Raw genomic sequence first — 25,878 nt, 5'->3', positions numbered from 1 at the left:
GGCGGCGGCCTGACGGGGAGCCGTCCACTCTATAAAGCGTGCACAAGAGAACGGGCGTGTCATCAGTGGAGAGGAGGACGTCAACAACCAGCCGCCTGGCTCGGTCGTTTGAAACGCGCAGCACTGCGGGTTTAATTTGGACATCAGCTGCCATCCAAAAATCTCTCGCTGCATCTTGAGGGCTGCAGATGGCGGCGGATATTTAGCTCGGTTTCCTGATCCAGCAGAGGCTGTCTGTCCAGCGCAGCCAGTCTCAAATCATTTAAAGGGATTAGAGCAATCAGTTGGAGGAGTTAACATCTGACAAGTCTAATTCAGACAAAGTCTTGCCTCCAAGAGCACTTACTGCCGCGCCGCGCCGCGCCGGCTGCATGAATATGGATGCTGCAGATGATTCAGGGCTTCCACACCTACACGCCACAGATCCCTGGCTCCACAGGCGGGTGGCCCGCCACCAGGTAGCAGCCCGCCGGATGAATAAAACAGTGTTAGCAAGGGGGGCGGGGGGGGTCCAGCGATGTTGAACGGCGAGCGAAGCTTGTGGCTCCGCCCACATCAGTGACAGACTTGTCAGAGGTGGACGGCTCTGCAGCTCCGCTTGGTTTTACCAAAAAGATCATGAGAGGCATGATGTATGGGCTGCGTGTGTGGTCCGTTCTTGTGGAAGGTTTCCAACCTGTAATACCATCAGTCCTGGGCCCCCACACACATCTGTCAGCCAGGAAACTTGGGTCGGTTAAGCTGTTTAATTTTTGCTTTAATAATAATGACCTAAAAGCACCCCCCTCCCTCTGCCTGCAACACCCCCAACCCCCAGCTGCCATCTTGGTTGTGTGTCCTAGAAAACAGATGACACAGCTGTCACTGGAAAAACTACACACCAGTGATTATTTCTGTGTGTGTTCAGCAGCAGAATTAATACTGGCTTAGTTGGGTATTTTGTCTGGAAGGAGATAACCACTGCGTGTCTTATTTAAATATGTTGTTTATGTGCTTTGAAAGGACTTGTTGACATGTCGTGAGAGTGCAGCGCCTCTTTCCAGGTTCTCGCAGTATTGTGGAGTTGCCCTCGCAGGACAGAAGTGAGAGTGACAGCAAGTCAGCAGGATGCATGATCGCAGTGCCAAGCACAGTCTAGTCGCGTTTCACTTGTGGCCGTGGTGATTCTCTTCAGTTGTTAGGCCACTCCGCTTTGACACGGTGGAGTCGCGCTGGCTCTCCTGCCCCGATGACGACGATGCAGCGGGAGGAATCCACTCTTTCAGCGAGCTGTTTTGCCTTCACCACAGGACATGCTCATAGAGGTGGACGAAAACGGCACTCTGGACCTGAGCATGAAGAAACCCAAGGACGGCGTCCGAGTCCAGTCCGAGGAGCCGGCGGTGGCCAAGAGCGGGAGCGCCCTGGTCAGCCCCGCCTTCTACCATCCGCCGTGCGAGAGGGACGGCTGGGAGGGCCCCGTCCCCTTCAGCAAGGCGCTGGCTCTGCAGTACAGCGAGGTAAACACGAAAAGCAAGTTGAAGATTTCAGGGTCAAGAGGTCACGGTGTCTGGTGTCATGGCGCTCAGACGCTGCCGCCGCAGGCACATGTGCCACCGGAACAATGAGACGGAGTCGGCAGTGATAAGAAGATTAAGGAAGACGACGGATTACGCTGGGTAGTTTTCCTGGTGAGAGTGACCCCCCACCTCCCCCTCACCACCTCCTCTCCTGAGCAACTTGGACTGGACACGACCTCGGTGTCACCAGTGAGAGTTGCAGCCCTGCGGCTTGAGTCACCAGGATGCAAATGAGTCTTCACACTGAATCCAACACCACATCAGAACATTTCTGTCTCCGGGACGCTTTGTCAAACAAAGCGGCAGCTTCTGAATCCTTGGCCTGGCGGGACGGCAGCAGACCAGGTGTGTTGAGGCGGGAGAGAGCGGAGGCTCAGAACCTGACGGCACCCAAAGTCATAACAGAGGCTTTGTCTGACGCTTGGTCTTGGACTGTAAGAAGAATTATCCCTGGTGACCTGCATTTGTGCAACATCTGCCGGCCACCGACCATGGGAAAGAGAGAGGAGTCATGGCCATGCATCATGAGGATTATATGGGACTTGAAATGGATCTGTGCTCCATAAGCATCCAGCAGCTGATGCCGCTGCCTCCCAGCTCAAGGTGTGGCCTTTGCTTTCAGGAGGATTACGAGCAGGCCACTTTGGAGGAGCCCTATCACGGAGACGGTGGCATGATGAGCGCCCGAGCCAGACTGCTTCTACGGGACTCCAAGAAAGAGCTTTTGAGGTTGGTCATGTGACACGCTGGGTCTGTACCAAGGGGGCCGGGAGGGGGCGGGGGGGTTCCGTCTGAGACATATTTATTCAGTCGACTGTGCATAATAAGAGCCTCCTTTGTACGTGAGTGTTTGACAGATGGTCAGCAGTAATAAGTGTAACTCCGTGCTTGAACTCCGAGGGAGGACTCACGCTGAGCGTTGCTGCCATTGTAACTGATATGTCTGCAGGTTCATGAGGAGAGGAGATGTGTTTGAAAGTGAGTTTCCCCTGCTCCAGCTCACAGAGCGACTCTTGTAGCTAGTGTGCATGACGCTGCTGCTGCTGCTGCTGCTGCTGCTGGGGCCCCAGTCGCCAACCGTAGCACCTGTAGCTCCACCAGACCCTGATCTAGGAGAGACCCACCCCCACAAGCTGCGGGGCGCGTTTCTACTAAATTTCACGCAGTACTAACGCCAACAGTTGATCTCAGTCAACGTCCACGGTTGTGACGCTGGGAGATGTGAGGGAAGCGAAATGACCGCTCCATGTTTGTGTGTCGTCCAGCAGCTGTCCGACGCCAGGCTGCGACGGCAGCGGTCATGTGACGGGGAACTACGCCTCGCACCGCAGGTACGCCACTCACCGAGGCCCCGCGGCTCATGATGTTGTGAAGGCATGAAAGGTCACGACCTGGCACCAATGACCTCACTGTGTGAGAAACACTGAGAGGTTTGACCATGAGTGTGGTGAGACTGATGGCACAACGTCGTCCTGTCACTCCATTATTCAGCCCAGATCAGTGAGCTGCTAATACGGGGGGCAACAAACCGCACATCTGACTTGAAGGCCCAACAACATGATCCATCACTGGTGAAGCAGGTTGGGCTTCACACCGTGATTCAAGCGTTCCTCATCCAGAGGGTCTACACTTCCCCACACAAGCCAGGCCCCAGCACTGCCTTCACTTCACAACACGCCGCTCCCTTACATCTGGGGAGGGCGTGGCGCAGCAGGACGGAGCGATGACGCGGACCACATGGGCCTTGAAGTCGGGTGTTCCTGCGAATGTGCCGTGCGTGAGGGTGGCGGTGATGAAAGGCGGCGTGAGAGTGACTGTGAGCTCTTTATCCTCTCCAGTGTGTCTGGATGTCCCCTGGCTGACAAAACACTCAAATCGCTGATGGCAGCCAACTCTCAGGAACTAAAGTACGTGCTTCCTCAACTGTTTATTGTTGTGGGGGGATGTTTCGTTGTTGTCACTCTTTCTGCGCTGCAGCCTGGGTCAGCGCTTCTCTTCTTTATCTCCCTCTTGCACATGACTTCTATGTACTTGGACCGTTTGGCACGGCATTTGCATGCAGCCTTTTTCTTCCCTGTAAAAACCACCTGCTTCCTCTGTCTCTGCACCTGCAGGTGCCCAACACCTGGTTGTGATGGATCTGGACATGTGACCGGGAATTACGCTTCTCACAGAAGGTAGCGCCGAAAAAAAATTCAACTGAGCATGAAATACATTTGTCAGATGCATAACATTCAAGCAGATGGTGAAAATCTCACTTTAGTCTGCAAACATGCTGCACTTTTGGATTTCTGTCTGCGACTAGTTCTTCTTGGCTGACACGCCGTCTCCCTCTGTCCAACTCTATATATCCAAATATCCAACAGCTTAAAAGGTCGTCATCACCACATTCACGCCAAGGTTTCTGATGTTCACTTCCGACGGCAGAGAAGTGACACATGAGTGTGGAGTGGGCTTCACGTGCAAGTGAAGCCAGACTCTGGTCCGTGGTGCAGGAGCATGGCTCGGCTCAGCTCAGCTCATGAGACTTGGACGCAGTAACACGCGCGCACACACGCACAGGAGCAAAGTTGTCCTGCACACTGCTCAGACAGGCTTGGACCGGGGAGGACGGAGTGAACAGCCCGCAGCTGCAGTGCAGTTCTCCAGCGGCTTGAATTTCTCCTGAACTGTTCCTCTGCTGTTTCCAAACATCTGCAGCCTGTCAGGATGTCCCCGTGCCAGGAAAGGAGGACTGAAGCTCACACCAAACAAGGATGAAAAAGACGAGCAGGAGCTTAAGTAAGACATTTCTCTTTCGCCTCCAACGCTGTCATGTTCCCGTGGCGACAGACTCGCGCCTCAATATTGTGGCTTGCGCGCGCGCGCTTTATACCTGCAGGCCACGAAGTGAGACAAAAGGAAAGAATACGTCTTTGTGCTAACATTAGCGAATGACTGTCGGGGATTAGCCGCGTGTTTCGGCGGGATTGCGTGTCGTCGCCGGGCCTCGCGGCTTTCTTCATAATGAAAGGCCATGAAGAAGAAAAGCGGGAGCTGCCCTGGCTTTACTTTGGCGGGCAGCGCAGGAAGTGCCCTTTGTTTTCCGTCAACTGGATCACAGCTAATGGAATTGATTTGCATCCGAAGTCTGTGTACTTCCATACATCTGGCCGCTGCTTTTTCTTTTTAATTACTAATGCGCGGCCACGAGCTCAGGAATTAGACTGGGACTCATCTGGTAGCGGGGCGGGGGATGGGAGCCATATGGCCCGCGGCTATTGTCCCGCCGCCGCCGCCGCCGAGCTGCCTACCTGCGGCCGGCGCCAGTCATGTGACCAGCCGCAGGTTTTAAAAGGCTGAAACAGTCAGCAGCATCTCAGGTGACCTGCGACCTTCATCAATAAGGGCCGGGGTGACTCGCCTCCAAATTACATTCTTTCGCACGAGGGGAGACGCCACAATTATCTGTAATTCATGTCAGTCCATTACTGACCTGCATGGAAATGCAACCCGCACGCTCTTAATGACGCCCCGCCGATGTTTGTGCAACACACACACACACACGCGTTTGTATTGCTATCGCTGTGGGGACGTTGTGAGCTTTCTCATGTCTCCTGGCCGTCACCCTCTCCTCCAGAACCCAACCCTCCGAAACACGCGGCTCACCTGCAGCAGGACTCGGAACCAGACTGGATCCCTGGCTTATTTTGAAGTCCTAGAATAGAATGGCCTTTATTCTCCTTGTACAGTGCACATCCATATTTGAGCGCTACTCCCCTGGTGCAAACAATGTAAAAACAATATATATAAAAACAGTCAAGCACGCGGAAAACAACAAGTTGGTCCTAATAAACACAAGTAGCCGCAGTAAAAATCATCCTCAACTTGAGGTTTGGATCTGTGGGGACCGGCAAAAGGCCCTGATGTCCCCAGAGGCCAGTGTGTTGTCAGGAACTGGTCCCCACGAGGCGGTCTAAACCAGCCCCCACACACACGCGCGCGCGCGCACTCTTGTCACGTGCTGCGCCGAGAGCCGGCGCTGGAAGTTTCAGTGGATTAGTCAGTAACATTTAATGTGATTATTTGAATCCATGTCTACTTTTGGCGACTTTGTTTTTAATCAGCATTTGGATGGATTAATCAGGTTAATGGTGAACAAATCTTCCGGTCCAGTTATTGAAAGGGAGATTGGTTTTAATGACCTCAGAGGAGGAGTGTGCGGGGAGCTGCGCCCCCTGCAGGCCAGAGCGGGGACCGCACCCTGCCACCGAGCTGGGCTGAACCGCTGCTGACTGAAGCCACTGTGGTGTGACACGAGCCTCTCGAGTCGGCTCCACTGGCCAAGGCAGGACGGACGCCAGCAGCAGCAGCAGCAGGAACGACTCACGTGGCTCCGGCTTCATGCTCATCACCTGCCCTACTGCAGAGCTGTTTCAGTTCTCTCTACTGGGAAGGCCATCCGACCCAGGCCACCCTACCAGTCCCAAGTCACAGCCCAGCTGTGCAGCCACGCGTGGGACGTGAGCGCAGCAGCTTGACCTCCTGGTACACGGAGTGAAGCCTGAGCGCTGAGTGGCTGAGCTCAGACTGGCTGCTCAGAGCGCACCAGGCCAGGAGCAAGAGGACGGATCAGGGTCCATCACCGGCTGAGCAACTGGCTTCTTCCTGCAGGTGCCCAGTGTTTGGCTGCGACGGACAGGGCCACATATCGGGGAAGTACACGTCCCACCGCAGAGCGGGCAGTTGTCCACTGGCTGCCAAGAGACAGAAGGAGTCGTCCGTCAACGGGCTGCCCTTCGCCTGGAAGGCCAACAAGCAGGAGCTGCCGCACTGTCCTCTGCCGGGCTGCAACGGCCTGGGACACGCCAACAACGTGTTCGCCACCCACCGCAGGTGAGCGCCCGCCACAGGTCGCCTCTCCTGCCCCCGCTCACGGCTCTCTCGGCACCGCAGCTTGTCCGGTTGTCCGCTCAACGCGCAGAGTATCAAGAAGAAGCACTCGGAAGAAGAAATGATGACCATCAAGCTGAAGACCAGCAGCGGTGAGCAGCACTCACACTGTCACAGTCGAGGTCGAGTGTGGAGACGTGACGCCCGCTGTGTCTCAGGCATCGAGGACAAAGAAGACATGCAGCACCTGGACCACGAAATCAAGGAGCTGAACGACTCCAACATGAAAATCGAGTCGGACATGATGCAGCTCCAAACCCAGGTAAGGCTCCACTCCCAGCAGCTGGTCTGGGCCGGGCCGGCCGCAGCTCAGCGCCGGCTGGCTCGACGTGACTGTGGCTGCTCCCTAAAGCAGATCTCCTCGATGGAATGTAACCTGAGGAGCATCGAGGAGGAGAACAAGATGATGGAGCAGCACAACGACAGCCTTCTGAAGGAGCTGGCCCGTCTGAGCCAGGCCCTCATCAACAGCCTCACCGACATCCAGCTGCCTCAAATGGTAAGCCGCCGCCGCCGCCGCCGCCGCCACCCGGCGGCTGAAAGCACTCACCCTCTTCTCGGTCGCAGGGACCCATCAGTGAGCAGAACTTTGAAGCCTACGTCAACACCTTAACTGACATGTACAACAACTCGGAGCACGAATACTCGCCGGAGTGCAAGGTCCTCCTGGACAACATCAAACAGGCCATCAAGGGCATCCACCTGTAGGGGCCTCTCGGCGCCAGCCAACGGCTCCAGGTGGCTCCACTTGACTGAGGGGCGCAGGCCTGGCGCGTGTGGAGGACGGGGCTCTGGGGAAGGGTTTCCCAGCAAATACACGGAGCAGAGCGAAAATGAGGGGCCAGATGTGTCATGCTTGTACTGTTCCTGCACTCGTGTGTTCATCCCGGTGAGATTTCGACTCCTCTTGCACTTAATCATTTTGTATGGTTTGCTTGATTTGAATCCGTAGAAATATATATAAATATATATATATATGTTGATGTCACTCTTGAATTACTGCTATTTATTATGATTATATTTGTCGGTATTTATTTGACTTTTATTTATTTCATGAGGTGTGAAACTGAATCTCTGCACATTGTAAATGACACGGACGCACGGCCCACTCTCGTGGCTTCCTTCACCACCTCGTGTTGGAAAAGAAAGTGTTGAGGCTCCCGGGGGGAAATACCAACCACCGGAATGGGTTGGATCATTTAGTGCTTTTTAATAGCTATTGGAAACTGAATGTATGAGCGGACAAAGAAGGCTGCGGTGGCAAAGACGCAGCGGGACTGTATTAGGCTTCTTCCCCCTAAAAACTCAAAAGAAAGCACGAGGTCCATAAACGCAAGCAGAGAAGGAAGCGTCACTCTCAGCGTCGGCAGCAGAGTGCGACGATTAACCACCACTTTATCTTTTTCTTTCCGCTCATGTTTCAAGAAAATCGAGTTCTCCAACTGCCTTCCGTGCGCACTCTGGCGTGTGCACATAGTATGTGCCTAACTGTATATGGATCCATGAAACGATACGAGCGCTGTGTTCTGTGGTAGGACAGTATTACGTGGATGGCGTCTCACTTATGACACAGCGCAGTTGTTTTATAGCACCGCAGGAGAGCTTTCCGAGCAGCACTGTCTGAGGCCTCGGTTTCAAACAATCGGGCGGATTCAGGCAGCAGGAGCTGCGGACTGGACTTGCTCCGCAGGTGTGGAGCCGAACCGTCCCTGACCAGCCGATCCATCCGCGGCTCGACTGACTGTCACGAACGATGGCTCGGTGTAACCTGGAAACGTATTCCAAAAAAACGAAGCACTTTCTCTCGTGACGCGTTTCACCATGAACTTCAGCGGCTCACCTTCACGTCACTGCTGAGCTGACGTGGACACGTGCACGTGGAGGTGCCATCCGCGGGCACACATCTCAGTGAGAATATCAGAAACTCGCAGAATGGTGGAAGGGTTTGGGAGTGCTGAGGAAAGCCAGTGTGGCATGGGAGCGGAGGCGACACACTGTTTCAGATGAGGACCACAGAGAGCCAGGCATGGGCCCGGACAGGGACGGAAACTCGCAAAACAAATGTATCGAAATGTTCTTTGGAGTGGGATCACCGTTTCAAAAATGGATCCCGATCTTTAATGTATTCAACACGATAGTTAATTCCAACACCACGCATTATTTGCTCAGGAAGTTTGTGTGACAAATATTTATTTTTCCCTGTTAGTATTTGATGTTTTGTAATGTGAAATGCTTCTTTTGTGAAACAATGCTAGTACCAATTGGAATTGTAGTGTATTTCTTTCTCTGATCATTCGTTTGGTTTTCTTTTTTTTTCCGTTTGAGGTAGTTTGTAAATTGATGATTCCTATTACTTTTACTATTTCATAATAAACAGATATGCGCTGTGTTGTACAGTTTGTGTATGGTAGAAATAAACTTTTCAAATGGTTGTGTGCGTGTGTGTGTATGTGCGCGCGCGCGATTTGCGGTCCACCACAGAGAGCGCCACGGTCCGATCCGACACCAGCGCGAGCCTGAGGTCCATCCGCGGCCGTCCAGAGGCGGAGAGACCGCGTTATACATGAACTCTCATACGCGTCTCGATCCTCTGACTGAGCGCCGCTGTCGCTCACGACAGCACGTTGCGCGTCACACTCGCGACCGTTGGTACTTACCAGTGACAAGCGTGCCATCTAGTGGTGAGAGCGGGATGCAACGCTACACCGCAGAACTCCATCACTGTCGGAGAGAAAAAGAAAACCATCACCAAACACAATTGTGCCCAGCACAGAGTGGAGACCAGAAACAGACAGTGATAAACGGATGGACTGCTACTTTGACACAACTTTGTGAAAGCAAGTGCATTTTTCCATTATAATTCCTAATACTAACTGCAAAACCTGGTGTTGCTGGCTGGAACAGTGACCAGGCTTCAGCACCATCACGAATATGAAGAGGAAGGTGAAAGAGCAGCGCAGGAGGAACAAATCACCTGTCGGAGCTTCAGTACAACACGCCTGTTCTGAGCGCCACGCGCCGACTGGTGACCAAGTCAGCCTCAGTCCAGGCGAGCCGGCCTCTCTCACGCACGTGGAGCGGAGCACGAGCGCCGCTTTGGTCGCACCTGCAGGAAGACACCTTTCAGTTCCGGGTGTGGCACAAACAAGTGCTGGAGATGAGACGCAGTCGTCAGACAGCGCCGACCCCAGGCAGTTTGGAGAAGTGCAGGGTCCGCCTGTCCGGTGAGCGCCAGCGTGTCATCTGAACCTCCCCCTGCTGTCATCAGCCCGGTGTCCTTCAGCAGGAGGGTCCAGTAGGTCACGGTGTCCCCCTCAGCAGAGGAGGAGTGGCACCTGGGAGGCTGTCACCAGCAGGTCCTCCAGCTCCTCAGTGGTCCTCCTCTCTCCTGTTGCTCAAACGCGAAATGCTGTTCCTCAAAGATGAGAAGGACACTTTGAGAGGCCAGAGACAGAGAAAGTTGAGCTCACTATTCATGAGTGGTATAAACATTATGAGTGGCAACAACAAACACATTAGGAATCATTTCCACAGGACGCGTCACACCGAGGGGACAACACCTGAGCTCCTCCTCTTCCCTAATGTTCATTGGACAACAACTTGGCTCCTCCCACTTGCGCTCTCTCCCTCTCATGAAACCAAAGAAGTTCAATACAACATTGAGCCCACCGACACACATCTATCAAGATTCAGTAACACAGATGTCAAATGTGCGTTTTGTCAGGCTGAAGAAGAAATGCACCTTTTTAATTGTCAGATTTTTGAGGAAAACATGGAAAATGATATCACCCTGCAATGCAACCTTCTAATTCATTTGGGACCCAAAGATGTATTCATATGTTATGATCATAAGGAGAACGCTTAATCGGGTTATGTGAATGGGGAAATCCCATATTCATAGAGCTAAAGTTTCCCAGAGCGTTTGGAACTGAATTACAGACAGCACACACGTGTGAATGAGCAGGAGGAACAGTGAGGATGAGAGCGCGCCCCCTGGGAGCAGAGTGCTGGTCCCAGACTCCACCAAGTCAGAGGGAGTCCACGGTGGAGAGGAGAGGCAGGGTTGGACCGGGAATGGTGCAGATGGTGGAGGAGAGGAGGACAAGAGGAAGGTCCGCCTGAATACGCACACACACACACATATATATATATATATATATATATATATATATATATATATATATATATATATATATATATATATATATATATATATATATATGAATTGCGCATGAGCCATTGATTTAAAATACCACATGTACATAAGGGCTTGAATCTTCACAGGCCCTGCAGCAGGTCTTGTGTTTCCTGCCAGGAGGAGACGCGAGGCGGAGTCGGCCGTGACCGGCGCGAGCATCGTCAGACTAAACGGAGCGGAGGGAGGGACAGAGCAGCGAGCAACCACGTGACCCGTGTTTACATCCACAGCTCAGCTGCTCTCTCGCGCTCCTGCTCTTCGGCCAAAGTGGCTCTCGTTACTTGGCGCGAGCACCGACCGCCGGAGCGGCTCTGCGCACTTGTCACACTCGGCTGAACACGAACGGCTCCAGGTGTGTGCGTCGACAGAGGAGCGGTGAGTCGCGTCTGTCGGGACCGTTCACCTGAGCGCCAAACTCCGCGGTGGCGCGCACGCGTTCACGACGTGGCGTGTGTGTGATGCGGGTCTGATGCGTGTTTGAGAAGTCTGGGGTTTTGTTCTGTGAGGAGCGACTCGGGCTCGGCGCGCGCGGCTGATGGCGCACTCAGGCCCGCGCGCTAGCGTTAGCCGGGCTGCTAGCGCCACATGCTAGCTCCGCTTCCCGGTCTCGAATGTGGCCTGCGGCGCTGAGCGAGCCGCTACTGGCCCTGTCGCAGGCTCATTTCCGGCTCGACCTGCGGCGCCGCCGTCACTTAGTGGGGTCGGAGACGCAGCCGAGTGCGGTGCCTTGTTTCGTCAACGCGAGCTCGGCGAGCGCCGCGCACCCGGTCACGTGACCTCGCTCTCCGGAGGGCGGTGGAGGACGCGGTGCTGTGTTTGTGTGGCGGTTGTTGTGAGGAGAGCGCAGCGATCCCATTGGTTCTCACGACGACCGCGAGTCACGTGACCGCCGCAGCACCCGATTGGCTGCATCAGGTGTCAGGTGCCTTTGGGCCTGTTGCGGCACAGGACAGACACAGACCACAGAACAGCACTTGTTGGTCTGTGGCTTTCACCCGGCACTGACCTCCGGCCACAAGACTAATGCAGATCTACAGTCGTGTGTGTTTCACGGTTCTCGCTGGTCGTGTGCGCGGTGTGTCGACGCTCTCCGCCGTGCCAGTAGTGACGGTGGCGGTTGTCGCACGCGGGCCTTTCCTGGGCCGCACCACACGCCGTCACCTGGTGTGCACTTCTCTCTGACACCGGGTCAAAGCTGCGCCTGGTTTTCCCGCCCATCATCTCGTGTGTCTTCGCACGATACAGCGCGAGGTTTCAGTCGGACAGGGAGCAGAACGGAGGCTCTGTTTCAAGAGACACGACCCTCACAGACTCGCTCCAGTTTGGCTCTGTTGCTAGGCAACAGCTTCGGTCACTCGCATTGTCATGGCTTTGTCTCTACTGCCATCAAGCGGCTGACAGTGAAAGCGGAGAAGCTTCCAGAACTCGGCCTGGGAACGGAACCACACGGAGCCCTGGAAGTGACACGCATGGCTTTCTTTTTTTGGATGTGACATGCAAGGCTTTATTTTCTTCATGCCTGTTATCTGAAGACACGGTTACTTCCTGTAACCACTCTGTCTCTGTCAGTCACTGTCTGCAAGTCAGAATGTTATACAAGTCTGTGCACTTTGAACGCTCTGATCAGGTGCCTTCTACTCAAAGTAACTCCACATGTGGCATGCAAGACTTGATTTTCTTTAGCCCGAGTTTTCTCCCGATAATTTGTATCTCGGTATTAAAACAATAAAGTCGGGCTTGTCGCTTCCAGGGAGGCTTTGCCACATGTGGTATTATTTAGAGTCGAAGGCACCTGATCAGAGTGTTAAAAACGCACTGACTTGCAGACAGTGACTGTACTTTACTCAGTTCCGACACTATCCTCAGCTGCAGACTGACCGCGCTGCTCCTCTCCATCTCTGCAGGGGGAGCCAGAGCCAGCCATTGTCCTCTCGATGCCAACACTGACTCCTTGTTCCTGAGGTCCAGTCCCGCTGTCAGGTCCTCTCCTCTCTCCACCATGGGGGGAGCAGTGAGCGTCGGGGAGGACAACGACGACCTCATTGATAAACTGAAGGAGGCCCATTACATCCGCTCCCAGACGGTGGAACAGGCTTTTCGGGCCATTGATCGAGCAGACTATTACGTGGAGGGCTACAAGGAGAACGCTTACAAAGACATGGCGTGGAAGCACGGCCACATCCACCTCTCTGCACCGTGCATCTACTCTGAAGTGATGGAGGCCCTTCAGCTGCAGCCTGGACTTTCCTTTCTCAACCTGGGCAGCGGCACCGGCTACCTGAGCACCATGGTGGGTCTCATCATCGGTGAGTGGCCTCCTGCTCCTCGCTCCACACAGGTCTTTGCATGCGCTCATTCTCCTCTGCTCCAGGCCCGTGTGGCGTGAACCACGGCGTGGAGCTCCACCAGGAGGTGGTGGACTACGCTCGCGACAGGCTGGATGACTTCATCAGGAAGAGCGAGAGCTTTGACAAGTGAGTTGTGGGGTGACCCGGCAGGGCCGCAGGGTTCCGACCGGCCCCAGTCTGGCTGGAGCTCCCGGGTCGGTGAAGCTGCGGCCCTCTGAGAGTCAAGGCACCAGTGCTGCGGAGCGCGTCTGACCCAACGTCCTCCTCACAGGTTTGAGTTCTGTGAGCCGGTGTTTGTGGTGGGAAACTGCCTGGAGATCTCCACGGACAGCCACCAGTACGACCGAGTTTACTGCGGTGCTGGAGTGAAGAAGTTTCAGGAGCATTACATGAAAGTGCTGCTGAAAGTGGGAGGCGTCCTGGTGATGCCCCTGGAGGACCAGGTAGGTGCAGCGCCTCCTCAGGGTGAATGGAGCAGGACTCGTGTTGCTGGGGGCGGAGCTCGCTGGTGTGCAGTGCTACTGCAACACTGGGGCGGAGGACTCCACTCATTTAGAGAGGGATGATCAAGCAGGTCTGTTGCCGTGAATGCCACCAGGAGACGCGCCAGAGAGAAGGTGGTGGTGTTGCTGGAGAAGGAAGCTGCAGATGCTGACCATCATCAAGAGCGCAGGGGCGTTACCATGGGTTAACATAGGTTCCCCCCCCCCCTCCTCTGTGCGCAGCTGACCCAGATCACCAGGACCGGCCAGTCCACATGGGAGAAGAAAAACATCCTGGAGGTGTCCTTCGCACCGCTGGTCCAGCAGAACAAGGCCGAGGGGCAGAAGTCTGAGGTGGTCTACCTGCGTGAGTAGCAACGCTCCTCTTCGCGCCTCAGCCGCAGGCGGCGCCGTAACTCTGAGCTCTCGGTCCTCAGCCCCCGTGGCCGTGCGCAGCCTGCAGGATCTGTCCCGCCTCTGCATTCGCCGCACCTTGCGGAATTTGGCCGGCGGCGAGGGTCAGGAGAAGGAAGTGGTTGAGAGAGTCCCGCAGAAGCGCAAGCGAGGGAACTGCAGGCAGCGCTGCATCAACAGCTACGGCTTGGTGGAGAACCAGTTCATCAGACAAGTGGTGGACTGTGAGGAGGCGGAGGCCAGCGAGGAGCAGCTGAAGAAGGGGGAAGACGTGGACGTGGAGGAGGAGGAGGAGGAGGACAGAGACATTAGTGAGGTGAAGATCATCAAGCAAGTCAACATGTTGAGGGACCAGATCATGTCCTTGCCCCTGCCGCTCTCGCTGCAAGCCTACCTGCTGCACTACCGGGAGAAATGACGGCGCGGCCCGAGCCAGGGCGCCACCCCTCTTTAGTGCTCGTGTAGCAGCCGCCACAGTTGCTATTGAATTCGTTTGGAAACTGTAACGGTGATGCTCTTTGTCTCCTTCACACCAAGCACTTCCCAGAAAACACCCAGTAATAAAGCACCTTTCATGTCCTCGTCACCTCCGCGGTGAGGTGGGTCCTCCTGGCGTCTGCCCGTCATCTGGCAGTTGAACTTCAGCCCTCACCGATGCCTTGGACCAGGGCCACTCTGGATGGTCACTTCTGGGCCGCCGTCCTCGCCGCGCTTCACGGTGCACGGGACCGGCGCTCGCCACACCAGGCCGACCTCTTGGCTGTTGCCTTGGCGCTCACGTGTGAAGACCTTCATCACTATCCTGCATGTGGAGCCAGAGTGAGAGTGGTGGTGCGCAGCACGGTGGAGCACGCCACTGCAGCGGGAGGGAGCCTCCTGGGGTGGACCTCCTCGCATGCTGCTGTTCCTGCTGACCCACCTCCGTCCTCCCTTTTCCTGGAGACACTTTTTACTGTCAACATCAACAGAAAAGAGAGAGACTTTGTCCGGAGAGATTTGCTGATCCAACATTTTTCTGAGAAACTATCTGATGGCCTTGAGACCAACCTTGTGGTTACACAGGAATCAAAGGCAAGCTCTTCCGTAGCAGCAGAGTTGGGAGGAGAAGCCCGTGTGGTGTGTCCAAACATTCCACCGTCGACGGTGCACAGGGCAGAAATAAGACCAGTTGAACTGCACCAGCTTTTTCACCCGCTGATTCTGAGCGCACTTTGGTTTGCTGTGACCTTCTGCTGTACGGTTCCCCACACTGCTGTTCATCAGTCACACACAAGCACTGTACATTGCTGCGCGGCTCTGTTTGGGAGCCCATCTGTTTTGAGTTGTTGTGACTCTGCACACTGTGAGTGAAGAGCTGGTGTACGCTTCCACGCGCTTCTCACGCTGTCGTCTCTAAACTGAGTTGGGAAAGCAAGGAGGTCCAACATAGTCCTGGCTCTCAGCTGCTGCTCCTGTGACTCCTCTGAGGTCACGTCAGAAGCCTCTTCTGAACCCAGCAGGGAAGGTGCGGTGTCTTTCTGGCCACTAGAGGCGTCTGGTTTCTTCCAGTGTGTTCCTCATCTTTGCATATGTTTCCAGTGTGTTTGGCACAAGATTAAAGGTCACAAGCACATGTCACCTGGTGTCAACTTTCTGTCGGTGAATGACCCGGAGACCTTTGCGTACCACTTTACTTCCACTGTCATGACGATGAGAAGTCGGTGAAAAGTTGCCCAGCTAGTGAGGGCAAGAGGGGGAACACGTGGGGTGGGGGGAGGGAGGGACACAAGCAGGCTGACGACCGAGCTTTTAACCAGTTCACTTTGGTGCATGTGTGTGGAGAGTGGGAGGAAACCAGAGTGTCCAGAGACCCCACACAATCATGGCGCGAACATCCAAACTCAACTGTAAAGAGGATTTTCTGTCACCCCTTTGGGCCGCCAGACGCTCGCCTCTAACCCATGAGCCAGGTGTGGTGGCAGTAGTGAGTCAGTGAACTGACCTGACCGCTGCTCATCTGTGAGAGTCACCAACTATGGAGGAGTTCTTGGAAAGAAACAATGAAGAAGGAAGTGATGGCGCCCCCTACAGTACAGACTGTTCATGAAAGCCAAATTAATTTGAATATTTCATGGCGATACTTTCATTTACACTTCACTTATATCGTCTTTGGAGTTTAAATAAAATACATTATTTTTATTTTATGATATTTTTTATTCTATTTATTTTATTCAGAATTTGATTCCCATTTTCTCAGCAGTTTGCATCAAGTGTATTTTTTTCTTGAGTAAATGTGATGAACATGACTTGCAGCTGCTTCTGCTGCTGGTTGGACTTTTCCATGACAAATAAATATCTTTGCGCTGATCACATGCTTTCATGTCACTTCACAAGGTTTTGCTTTGTTTTTGTGTGAGTAGATAAAAGAAGGTTGTTGGTCACAAATGAAATCAAGAGTCATGAATCAGGTCTACTGAATGGGCCCCGGGGCCACTGGTTCTGAGGAAGGTGGGGCCCCAGATCAGACAGGTTCAGAGCTCCTGGATTGAAGGGAGACTTCGAGGGGCGTCTCCTCTCCAGTCATCTTTTCTGACGACTAAACGTGACGTCACCCAACAGTAACAAGTCACATGAGCTGAGCGAGTCACAGCTCTGCCCCTCGCCAGGCTGAGCGGGGCGGAGCCATGGAGCAGCACACGCGTGGCTCAGTGAGCGTGCGGAGAGAGCTGAGGAGGGTTTGGCAGGATGAGGATGAAGACGGTGAAGACGAGGATCCACTCTGACTCTGGCTGAGCTTCATCAGACAATCCAGAGGCCAGTGACATGGAAGCCAAATGAAGGAAAGTAGATGCATCAGGAAGATGAAGATCCAAACAAGCTGGAGTCGTTCTAGATGCCGCTGCGCCACAAAGGGATCAATGTTGGAATCAAACATACTGAATGAAAACAGTCGTGAGCGTTTGTAAAGGAAGGATTTCCATGGTGTGAAAACACACTGGCAGGCTGAACTGAGGAGTGAACGGATGTGTGGCCGTCTCCAGCAGGGGGAAGACTCTTGCCCCGGACACAGAGGCTGAGTGGGCGGAGCACTGGCCGGCAAGAGAGAGGGGGGAAACACAGAGGCAGAGGAGAGAAGAGGAGAGGCCTGCGACGCAGCTCCACTGGAGAGTCGCTGAGAGCAGCCGCCAAATGCTGCGATCTGACTGGCTCCCATGAAATAACACCACGGAGCAACAAACCTCGCAGCAGATACGTCCAATCTTACTCCGACCCAAGACTCCATCTTGACTCGGTCAGCGGCGAGCACGGAGCGGTCCCCGGTGTCCTCCTCACCCAGGCCGGAGCCTCCGTCTCTGACGTCACATGACCACACAGGAGAGACACGTGATAAAATTTATTCATGTATTGCACGGCACGTTTGTGAGCGCAGCCTGTGGAAAGGTCAGCTGCTGACTGACACACAACATCCTCCCTCCTTTGCATAGAAGCTCATGCTCCATCAGCCGGGACTCCAGTCTGGACCTGATGGCGCGCTCTCTTCGCTCCAGGGACGAGTCTTTCAGTCGTGAGAGAAAGACCTCTGACTCTCTCTCCTCTCATCCCGAGTCATCAGTCTCATGGTTCTTCCACACGGCTGGGAAAAGGACTGGCATGGACAATAGATTGCCATCTTCTGCTTTCCTTCCCAACTGTGGCGTGTAAGAGTCACAGACTTCAACCATCCAAACAGCCACTGAGGACCAGGAATCAAACATGAGGAGAAGGTGGATGAGCGACAAGAGTCGGGCCACACCTCCCCAGCTGACCTTTCCATGCCTCACTCGCCGTGGAGCCCAGTCTGGGGTCTGCGTGTCGGTGATCCAGGACACGGTGACCATGGTGAGCCTGCAGGGGTTTCTGGAACATGAAGTGACTCAAATGTGGCCCCTGAGTCTGAGACCTGCCCGTTCCAACCTTTGGCAGTGGACCACCGGAGCTCACCGTCAGCTGAGCGCTGCGGTGGCTGGGAAGAGAAGAACCTGCTGCAGTTCCCAGGGCTGTCGTCAGCTGCTCCTCCAATGAGCAGGAGTCAAACTCACCCGGGGTCCAGCATGGGTCGGGTTGAACTTGGAGCAGATCTCCCAACACCTCGCCACATTTCCACCCGTGTCAAGTCTCAGCTCAGTCCCGGGGTCCCCAGAGAGCCAACATGAACACCACTCAGCAGGCCAGACTTGGCCCACCGGCTTTCTTCCATGCGCCAGCAGCTCGTGACCCAGCCTGAGTCCAGTCAAGACCGCGAGGCTCACGGTTTACTAAAGTGGAACACATAGTTCTTGGAAAGAGCAACACACAAAAGGTCATGGTTCCATCTAACGTGGAAGCTGTTCTTCAGGCTGAGTCCTTGATAAAAGCCACCTGAAGCGTCACGTCTTCCATCGTGACGTGCAGAGGTCAAGGTCGTGTGTGTGTGAGTCCACGTGCGTCCTCTGCAGGTCCAGCAGTGGCGTTGGCTTCCTGGCTGCCACCATCACCACAGTCAAGGTCCGAGGGTCTTGAGGGGAGACGGCGAGTGTCAAGTGGCGTACTTCAGCTTCGGAGTCAGAGAACTGCAAGTGAGGGAGGACAGCGCCGCCATGGCGGCGCTTCCTTGACTCTCCACAAACACCGGGTCCAGACAAGCCACTTTGGCAGCGAAAAAAGCGTGGATGCAATGAAGCACGGCGAAGAGGTTGGAGAACTCCAGCTCCTGGAAACACAAGAGCCCTGAGCCACGGGAGCCAGCAGCCACCAGCGGCAGCTCCTCTCACCTTGGCTTCGATGGACTTGGAGTCAGGGTTTTGGAACAAGAACTTGATCTTGCTCTTGCCGTCATCCGAGGAGCCCTTCAGCTGAGAGAACTTGTACCTCCAGAGGACGGCCTGGAACCAACACATCACAGCATTCAGATGCCGGCACGCGGCCGGAATGACACGTGAACAACCAAACAAACACGGGGAACGCAAAGCTCCTGCTGCAATTCCACGCATCACCACGGGGGGCGGGAGCTCCTCAATACAAGTATACTGAAATGGCCATTAATCCACTGGAGGACGAGCTCCAGCATCATCCATCTGAAGACTGGGTTGGTCCGTGACTGACTGAAGACCTTACATCAGAATCATTCGTGTTTTCAGCTGAAACTGCCTGAAATGGCGTGGCTCAACCCTCTGATTTCATCCCTCGTGTAGAAGCGGACCGTGCTGCGACAGTTGCTGGCTGGCGGCGCACCAAGGCGCCTTTAGAAACACAGGCCCGTGAGAACGTGGAGGAAGGTCCTGACGCGCAGCGCTCACCTTTGAAGCGGCATCAAAGCACACGAAGCCCATGCTGAAGTCGACCGTCAGGCCCATGAGGTGGCTCTCCATGATGCACGCGTACGTCTTGCACTGCAACACAAGCACAAAGGAGCTGGCCATCACCCTCAGCATCCCAGCAGGCCCCCCCCCACGGCTGGAGCTCAGGCTGTCATCAGCAGACACACCGCGGTATCAGGCCAGACTTTAGTTGGGATGAGAGAGGAACCTTCACTCTGCAGCAGGCAGCATCTGTCGTGCGTCAAAAGCTTCTGCAACACACTGCTCCAGACCCACACTTCTGCCAGGGACTCAGTGTAGAACTCAGCGAAGAGTCAAGAGGGAAGCGTCACCGCTGCCTCCTGCAGACTCCTCGTCACCCAGGAGCTGCGGGCTGTGTGGCTGAAGCAGCAGTCCTGAAACACCACCGCTCTGACGCGGGGCCGGGGAACCGGACCACAAACCATCCCACCCAAGGGAGTCGGGAGCGGATCTTCAGGGTTCTACAGCGGTGGCCGGCCAGGACTCCAGCAAGAGTCCAGCCAGCCTGGGAGGCCCGCGGGTCACGAGCTGGTGCCGACGTACGTAACGGGTCAGTGAGTGACGTGAGTGCAAGGCCACGCGGCCACAGAGCCAGGGAGAGGCTGACCTGGATCCTCTCCACTTCTAAGAAGGTGGCCATCTGAAAGGCCTTCTCCCAAGTCAGCAGCTCGGCCTCCAGCTCCAGGCTGAAGAACATGTCCTCCCCACTCTCCGTCTGCACGCTGAAGCAGTGCTTCCTCTTGTCCACAAGGTCGGTGTCCTGAGACCACACACACAGGGGTCACTCTTAAGCAGTGACTCAGCTAAGATGCTGGAGTGAGTGTTGACACGGGCCTTTCGCCAGCCCACCTTCAGAATCTTGCACATGATCTCGTAGACGGTGAAGCTTCTCTCCGCTCGGGTCCAGTCCCATGTGGTCACCTGCGGAGAGACGGCGTGTCGGTCAGACAGTGATTCACACGCCAAACTCTTTATGACTGGCCAGCTCTCCAGGGTGTCCACTGCCTCTGACTTCATACCGCAGGGGTCCACGCCAGAGCCAAGAGCAAGGCGCGTCCCTGGAGAGGGGGAACCTCAGCCGCCGACTGTCGTGCTTCTGCTGACCTCAGCAGTTGTGTCTGCTGCTGCAGCTGCATTCCCTCCTCCAAACAAAGGTTTCGGCGTGGAACCTGAGCTCGCGAGGCCGAGGCCAAGGTCAAGGCTCCGGCTCCACCCACTTCCATCTGCGTGTCCTCCCATCCATCCATCCATCCATCCATCCATCCATCCATCCATCTCCTCACAGCTCCAGCAGCACTGACAGCTAACCCCTCCGCTCATCATCAGTGAAGTGGCCGGCAGAATGTCAACAGACGTAACATCATCATCCATCAGGAGGAGGGACCAATGCAGCAGCAGCAGCAGCAGCAGCAGCAGCAGCAGCAGCAGCAGCAGCAGCAGCAGCAGCAGAGCCCTGGCCTCCCCGTCAACAGTACAGTCTGGTCAACGGCCAGGGTCCAAGTGAGGGACTCACTGGAGGAGCGGAGAACTTGAAGAGGGAGGAGCCTCTGAGGGCCAGGAACTTGGGCGAGTACATCCGGTCCTGGACGGAGTCCTGCTCCTTCTCGTCCACCCAGCCCATGTAGATGATCTGCAGGTCCAACAGAGCAGAAGCCTCTTTAAACCATGGGGCTGGAGACTACAAGTGCCCAGCGAAGACACATGGGAAACAGTTCACCTGCGGAAAGACGAGAAGGAGGTGATGCCATGTGACTGCTGCTAATAATAAAACGTCCTCGCAGCCTCGGTGTCAGAAGAAACCAATGGAATCAGACACAAATGTTGTGAGAGTGAAGTATAAGCCTGTCAGACCCTGGTTTCACTCTTCACACCATGAATCAAAGGAAGGTCAGGAAATTCAAGACTTTGAATGTCCAACGTAGACGTTCAGCTCTTGGTTCCACACTGCTGGGATGAGGGCCACAAACGCAGAAGCAAAGGCCTGGAGTGGCCCTCAGGCCGTGCTCCACACCAGCAGCAGGGCGGGTGAACGCTCACTCTTACAAATGGAAAAACAAACCTCCAGGACCAAGAATGTTGGGGCTGAAGAGGAGGGTTCATGATGAAGGTGGACTTGCAGTGGACTCAGTGACCTGACGGCTGACAGGGAGTCACAGGAGGGAGGCCGCGTGGAGAAGCCAGCATGTTCCTCCTGACTGCTGACTTGGACCCTCCCTGGGCCTGGTCCTGCCTCTCAGACTGGACCCTCCCTGGGCCTGGTCCTGCCTCGGAGACTGGACCCTCCCTGGGCCTGGTCCTGCTTCTGAGACTGGACCCTCCCTGGGCCTGGTCCTGAAGACGATGGCGGCCTGAGGGTGACACGCGAGGCGCCTGGGCCGCAGCTCGGAGACTCTCCCGCTTCAGAGCTGCCCACAGAGCAGAGGCTAGCATCAGCAGCCAGTGAGAAGCCACCGGCAGCTTCTTCGAGAGCTGCGGCACCTGTGCCGAGCCAAGGAGCGCCTCCACCATGGGCCGTGCCATGAGCTGCCGGGAGTCGTGTCTCATCAGACTGGATTCATCTTGAGCGGCCTTTGATTTCCAGACGCTCTGACGAGGGAATGTTGTCATTGCGAGCGACGTGCTGATGCGTCTCCAGCTGTCTCCTCTCATCACTCCCAGCTTATCAGCCCTGAGCAGTCCCACGCTGCACCTCAGGAAACCAAAGGTAAATGATGTCTTGCTCTCTTCCAAGGTGGACAGAGCTTCCATGATCTGAGGCTCCGCTCCCTCCTTCAGCCTCCAGCTGAGTCGAGCCGTTTCTGAACGCCTTTAGCTCGAGCTCTGTCGGAGACATCAACAAGTGAGGAGAGAACTGGAGACGCGTCCGTCTCTGAGAGGTGAAGAGCAAGTCCCTGTGGGTTCTGCTGAAGAGCAAACAGCAAATGAAAGTGAGACTCTGCTGGGATCCTGAGCCAGAGAGATCAGTGGACGCCCTGCCGCTCGCCGTCTCCTGCTGGACGTCCGAACAAGCCGTTTGACTTCTGGATGGAAGTGAAAGCTGAATTCCTGCACTTTACAGCAGGCCTGGGACCAAATCAGAGGGCACGGAAGGACTTCAGTGATGCACACGCTGGGCCTGTGCTGCATTCGACGGCCAGCTCTTTACTGGCTGACTGACACTCCGCACGTTAGGACACCAGCTTATAAACTGGGTCTTTTAAGGTCCAGGATCAGAAGAGTAACTAACCTCTCAGATGGAAGCCACCTCAGTGAAACACTGACGCCACCAAAGTCACGCGACCAGCTCACCTGTGACTCATCTGCGCTGCTGACCTCTGACCTCAGGGCTGTCACCCTCACCAGCCAGGCTCGGTCGGTCATGTGACCCCCCCTCCCCCGCGACCGCATGAGTGTGCTGCAGTGAGGCCGCAGCTCCACAGACTTCCATGTCAGCGGGCAGCGGCCAGGCTCGTGATCAGTGGGCGGGATGATGGATGAAGGAGAGGGAAAACACACACAAAAGAAAATTACCTGCTGGTTCACTGGGAAATTCCTGTTGATCTTCTTCACCTGTGAAATTCAAAGAGGACGTCATTAATCTCCACTGGCTCCCAAAACAAAGAGTCGTCAGTCAGACTTGGAGGAGGCGTGACGTGGCTTTTTAGATGCAGATGAACACAAGACGCACACAAGGATGAGCAGTCCGGCTTCACTTGAGACCCCACCCCACTCACAGTCCCGAGGAAGCGCCAAACCAACACGCCGCCGCACGGATCTGAGAAATGTTGCTCAGGACAGGCTTGAGCAAACAAAGACCATGTTTTGGTATCCAGCATAACAAAACATCTGAAAGAAAGAGCGAGACAGAGAGAGAGGGAGGGACAGAGAGAACAGAGAGAGAGCGGGGGGGGGGGGGGGGGGGGGGGGGATAGAGAGAGAGAAAGAGAGAGAGAGGGAGAGAGAGAGAGAGAGCAGAGGGGGAGCGAGAGAGAGAGAGGGAGAACAAAGAGAGGGAGATAGAGAGGGAGAGAGAGAGAGAGAGGGAGGAGTCTGTTCGCCGCAGGAAACTGGACTGGCTGCTGGGGACAAACGTGGACAGTGGCAACGCTCGGGTCCTCTCCAGTTCTCCAGCCGAGCCCTGCCCTCCCGACTATGTTTTCTCTCTGGTGTTTCCGGTGGTGTCTCCAGTCTCCCTCCCTTCGATCAGTCCCGTCCCTCTCGTCTACCTGAGCCGTCTTGGACTGAGAGCTTCTGTGCAGCTGCCATCTTTGTTATGCTGCAGCAGCGCGGCTGCCCTTTGAGGGTTTGTCTGCTCCACACTGCCCCCTTGAGGAGCCCGGTGGTACTGGCTAGATTCTGAAGGGGCCATCGCACTTTTGCAAAGGTTTGAAACAATTGTGTGTGGGTTCGTCCCGCCGCCTGCAGCTCGCACCCTGCCCTGAACAGCCAGACGCAGCCAAGATGAGTGATGGGAGATGAGTTGCATGTCGACGCCGGTGACTGTGACGGGGCTTAAAAGGCTCCAAACGCTCGGCTGCCTCCTTCTTCAAAAGGTGAGACCTGGTCCCATTCCAAGTGCAACTCTCCGACGGTGGAAGCCTTTAATGCTCAGGCTGAGTTGGATCCTGAGCTGCCAGACAAACGCTCCCTCTGAAACACTCCCATAGCAGCCGCACAAACCTGACTGGTTTAGAGGCACTTCAACACACAGACGCTGCAGATTTGCTTCCACGTGGAAGTGAAGCCGGCAGCTTCTCTATTGTTCCTCCATCATCGTGCCTCCATGCAGAGCCACGCGGCTCCTGACACACATCAAACAGCTTTTCTGTATTCATCCTCCGATACTCCCGCCACGCGTGACACAGCTAACAAAAACACCTGCTCCTCCTCCTTCTCCCCGGCTGGGGATTAATGGGCCGCTTCTCTGAATGCTAATTCCTCACATGCACGCCAAGTGCAGGAATGATGAAGCCTCTGAAGTGGAGAACCTGGGTTCCACACCCGCGAAGGTCCGTCTGAGAGGACCTGAACATCCTGTGAATCAGAGCCTGACTTCCACACAGCGGTCTGAGCTGGAGCTCCGGCGAGTCTCCACCCGACCACCAACCTGTGACCTCAGCTCAGTGCGAGCAGAGGCGTCCCCTCGCCTGTCCTGAGCAAACACACTCTCCAGACACGTCCCCAGGACCAGCTGCGCCCAGCACCTGAGGCTGGACGCAGGTGCCCCAGCCAGAGAGAAGAGCCCTCCAGGCTCCTCACCGATGACCTTGCTCATACGCTTCAAGGGCCTGATCTGATCACCTGCTGTTCCTCTGAGACTTGAGTGGTGCTTCAGACCCAGGCTCCGCCCTGCTCCTCTCCAGCTGGACGTACCTCACACCTGTCACTCTGACAGTGAGGAGCAAGTCCCTGGCTGCAGGTCTGCGCTGGTGTCTCAGGGGAGCCGCTGGAGCACCGCCTCCTCAGAATAATGAAGCGCTCCTCCATTAAACCAGGACTTAAAACGCACCGCTAAACTTATTCCACAATGGTGTCATAAAGGCAAGGAGCTGCTTTGTCACCGGAACTTTACGACCAGTCTGGAGAGAGAAAATCAATCCCCTAAAGAGACAGGCTTGGTGCTGGCCAGGGGTTTGCATTAGCTCGCAGGAGAGCGGCGGCTAACTCTCTGCTGGACGGTGTCGGAGGCTGGGACTGTTCCCAGGGCTGAAACGCTTCACCCAGCAGGGAAACCACACACTCGCTCCATATTCCACGTCTGACGGCTTCTGAGGAGCCGCAGGAAAGGAGGCCGCGTCTCAGGAGTGACTCCACTCCCGTCTCAGTTCAGGTCGCTGCCTCGCCTCAGAGCCAACGAGGCGAAGACTCCAGCTCACATCACGTCCAGCACCTCCTCACCATGATGAAGAGCCCTCGAGGGGGCGCAACTGTGGTCGTGAAGCCTCTCCACAGGCTTCATGAAGCTTCATCCCCAGCGTGTGTGACCTCCAGCTGCTGGAGCTGGGAGCCCTGGTGAGAGCACAGCTCTCTCTCACCATGTGTCATCACCAGGTGCAGAGAAGGGTGAAGCCAAAGCCATGCACGGCAGCACAGAGAGCGAGCGCCGACTGCTGCAGTTTGGACTGTGCATTCATGATGAAAACTCACAGCAGAGGTGCCACACACGCTCTGTTCCGCCCGTGAGTCATCGCTGTCCCTTCACTTCGTCCACTTCAATTAACTTGAGCGCCGTTATCCCCCGCCCCCACAGTTCTCATGACAAGTCACTCACTCGCTGCGCTGCTTCCTGCTGAGCTACGACATCACCAGCACCTTCCTGCGTTGCTTCCTGTGTCTTTATTTTGCTCACTTCAGCTCTGTGGACCAATGAATAATGCATCCGCCGACTGGAGGGTTTCCACTCTCTCCACTCTTTCCCTCGCCACCCTCATCTCCCCTCACTGGCACGTGTCCAGTTAAGTCTGGGATTCAGCGGCGACCGCCGTTTTTTTCCTGCGGCCAGCGCGTCACATTTCTATGGCAGTAGCAGCAGCAGTGGCGCAGCGCCGAGCTCAGCGCCGCCGCTCTAGTTACTCTGTGTGCTGCAAGTCCCACAACAAGGGGGCCTGTCCACAGAGGACGGCGCTGACC

At 55.3% G+C, this 25,878-nt stretch overlaps 3 protein-coding genes across 17 annotated transcripts in view; 2 read left to right on the top strand and 1 right to left on the bottom strand.

Moving 5' to 3' along the window:
• Window positions 1–8,896, top strand: part of st18 (ST18 C2H2C-type zinc finger transcription factor) — a 36,202-nt gene extending 27,306 nt beyond the window's left edge. For 5 of the 8 annotated variants that reach the window (XM_053882729.1, XM_053882736.1, XM_053882733.1 and 2 more), the window contains 11 exons: window positions 1,290–1,499; window positions 2,182–2,288; window positions 2,825–2,890; window positions 3,398–3,466; window positions 3,674–3,736; window positions 4,260–4,340; window positions 6,213–6,434; window positions 6,495–6,583; window positions 6,650–6,753; window positions 6,844–6,990; window positions 7,059–8,896. In XM_053882729.1, the coding sequence (XP_053738704.1) occupies window positions 1,290–1,499; window positions 2,182–2,288; window positions 2,825–2,890; window positions 3,398–3,466; window positions 3,674–3,736; window positions 4,260–4,340; window positions 6,213–6,434; window positions 6,495–6,583; window positions 6,650–6,753; window positions 6,844–6,990; window positions 7,059–7,199 (1,299 nt within the window). In that variant the 3' untranslated portion in view covers window positions 7,200–8,896. The remainder of the gene's footprint in view (window positions 1–1,289; window positions 1,500–2,181; window positions 2,289–2,824; window positions 2,891–3,397; window positions 3,467–3,673; window positions 3,737–4,259; window positions 4,341–6,212; window positions 6,435–6,494; window positions 6,584–6,649; window positions 6,754–6,843; window positions 6,991–7,058) is intronic. The other 3 variants (XM_053882732.1, XM_053882731.1, XM_053882730.1) reach the window with 3 other exon arrangements.
• A 1,983-nt stretch (window positions 8,897–10,879) lies between these two features.
• On the top strand, window positions 10,880–15,959 carry pcmtd1 (protein-L-isoaspartate (D-aspartate) O-methyltransferase domain containing 1). Of its 2 annotated transcripts, none has more exons than XM_053882794.1 (6): window positions 10,880–11,064; window positions 12,594–12,995; window positions 13,061–13,163; window positions 13,309–13,480; window positions 13,763–13,886; window positions 13,957–15,959. In XM_053882794.1, exons 2-6 carry the CDS (start codon window positions 12,689–12,691, stop codon window positions 14,349–14,351), a joined length of 1,101 nt encoding a protein of 366 aa, XP_053738769.1. In that variant the 5' UTR covers window positions 10,880–11,064; window positions 12,594–12,688; the 3' UTR covers window positions 14,352–15,959. The 2 variants fall into 2 exon arrangements, with proteins under 2 accessions (XP_053738769.1, XP_053738770.1); XM_053882795.1 differs by having other exon boundaries at window positions 10,885–11,041.
• The window catches only part of sntg1 (syntrophin, gamma 1), a 25,777-nt gene continuing 13,751 nt past the window's right edge, over window positions 13,853–25,878 (bottom strand). For 2 of the 7 annotated variants that reach the window (XM_053882792.1, XM_053882793.1), the window contains exons 13-19: window positions 22,780–22,818; window positions 20,783–20,899; window positions 20,119–20,190; window positions 19,877–20,029; window positions 19,228–19,320; window positions 18,703–18,813; window positions 13,854–18,641 (exon numbers count right to left, since the gene is read on the bottom strand). In XM_053882792.1, coding sequence (XP_053738767.1) covers window positions 18,468–18,641; window positions 18,703–18,813; window positions 19,228–19,320; window positions 19,877–20,029; window positions 20,119–20,190; window positions 20,783–20,899; window positions 22,780–22,818 — 759 coding nt within the window. In that variant the 3' untranslated portion in view covers window positions 13,854–18,467. Of the gene's footprint in view, window positions 18,814–19,227; window positions 20,030–20,118; window positions 20,191–20,782; window positions 20,900–22,779; window positions 22,819–25,878 lie in introns of all 7 variants that reach the window. The other 5 variants (XR_008416373.1, XM_053882789.1, XM_053882791.1 and 2 more) reach the window with 5 other exon arrangements.

This window comes from Synchiropus splendidus, chromosome 13, assembly GCF_027744825.2.
Source record: "Synchiropus splendidus isolate RoL2022-P1 chromosome 13, RoL_Sspl_1.0, whole genome shotgun sequence".
Classification (NCBI taxonomy): domain Eukaryota; kingdom Metazoa; phylum Chordata; class Actinopteri; order Syngnathiformes; family Callionymidae; genus Synchiropus; species Synchiropus splendidus.
The sequence above is the reverse complement of the archived record's forward strand: the minus strand, read 5'-3'. Positions and strand labels throughout refer to the sequence as shown.

Bases quoted from the DNA above. Each gene is read 5' to 3' on its own strand.
- pcmtd1 (XM_053882794.1), top strand. From the start codon at position 12,689: ATGGGGGGAGCAGTGAGCGTCGGGGAGGACAACGACGACCTCATTGAT. The intron at 13,164-13,308 runs GTGAGTTGTGGG...TCCTCCTCACAG, and splicing joins AAGAGCGAGAGCTTTGACAA to GTTTGAGTTCTGTGAGCCGG. The intron at 13,887-13,956 runs GTGAGTAGCAAC...CTCGGTCCTCAG, and splicing joins GTCTGAGGTGGTCTACCTGC to CCCCCGTGGCCGTGCGCAGC.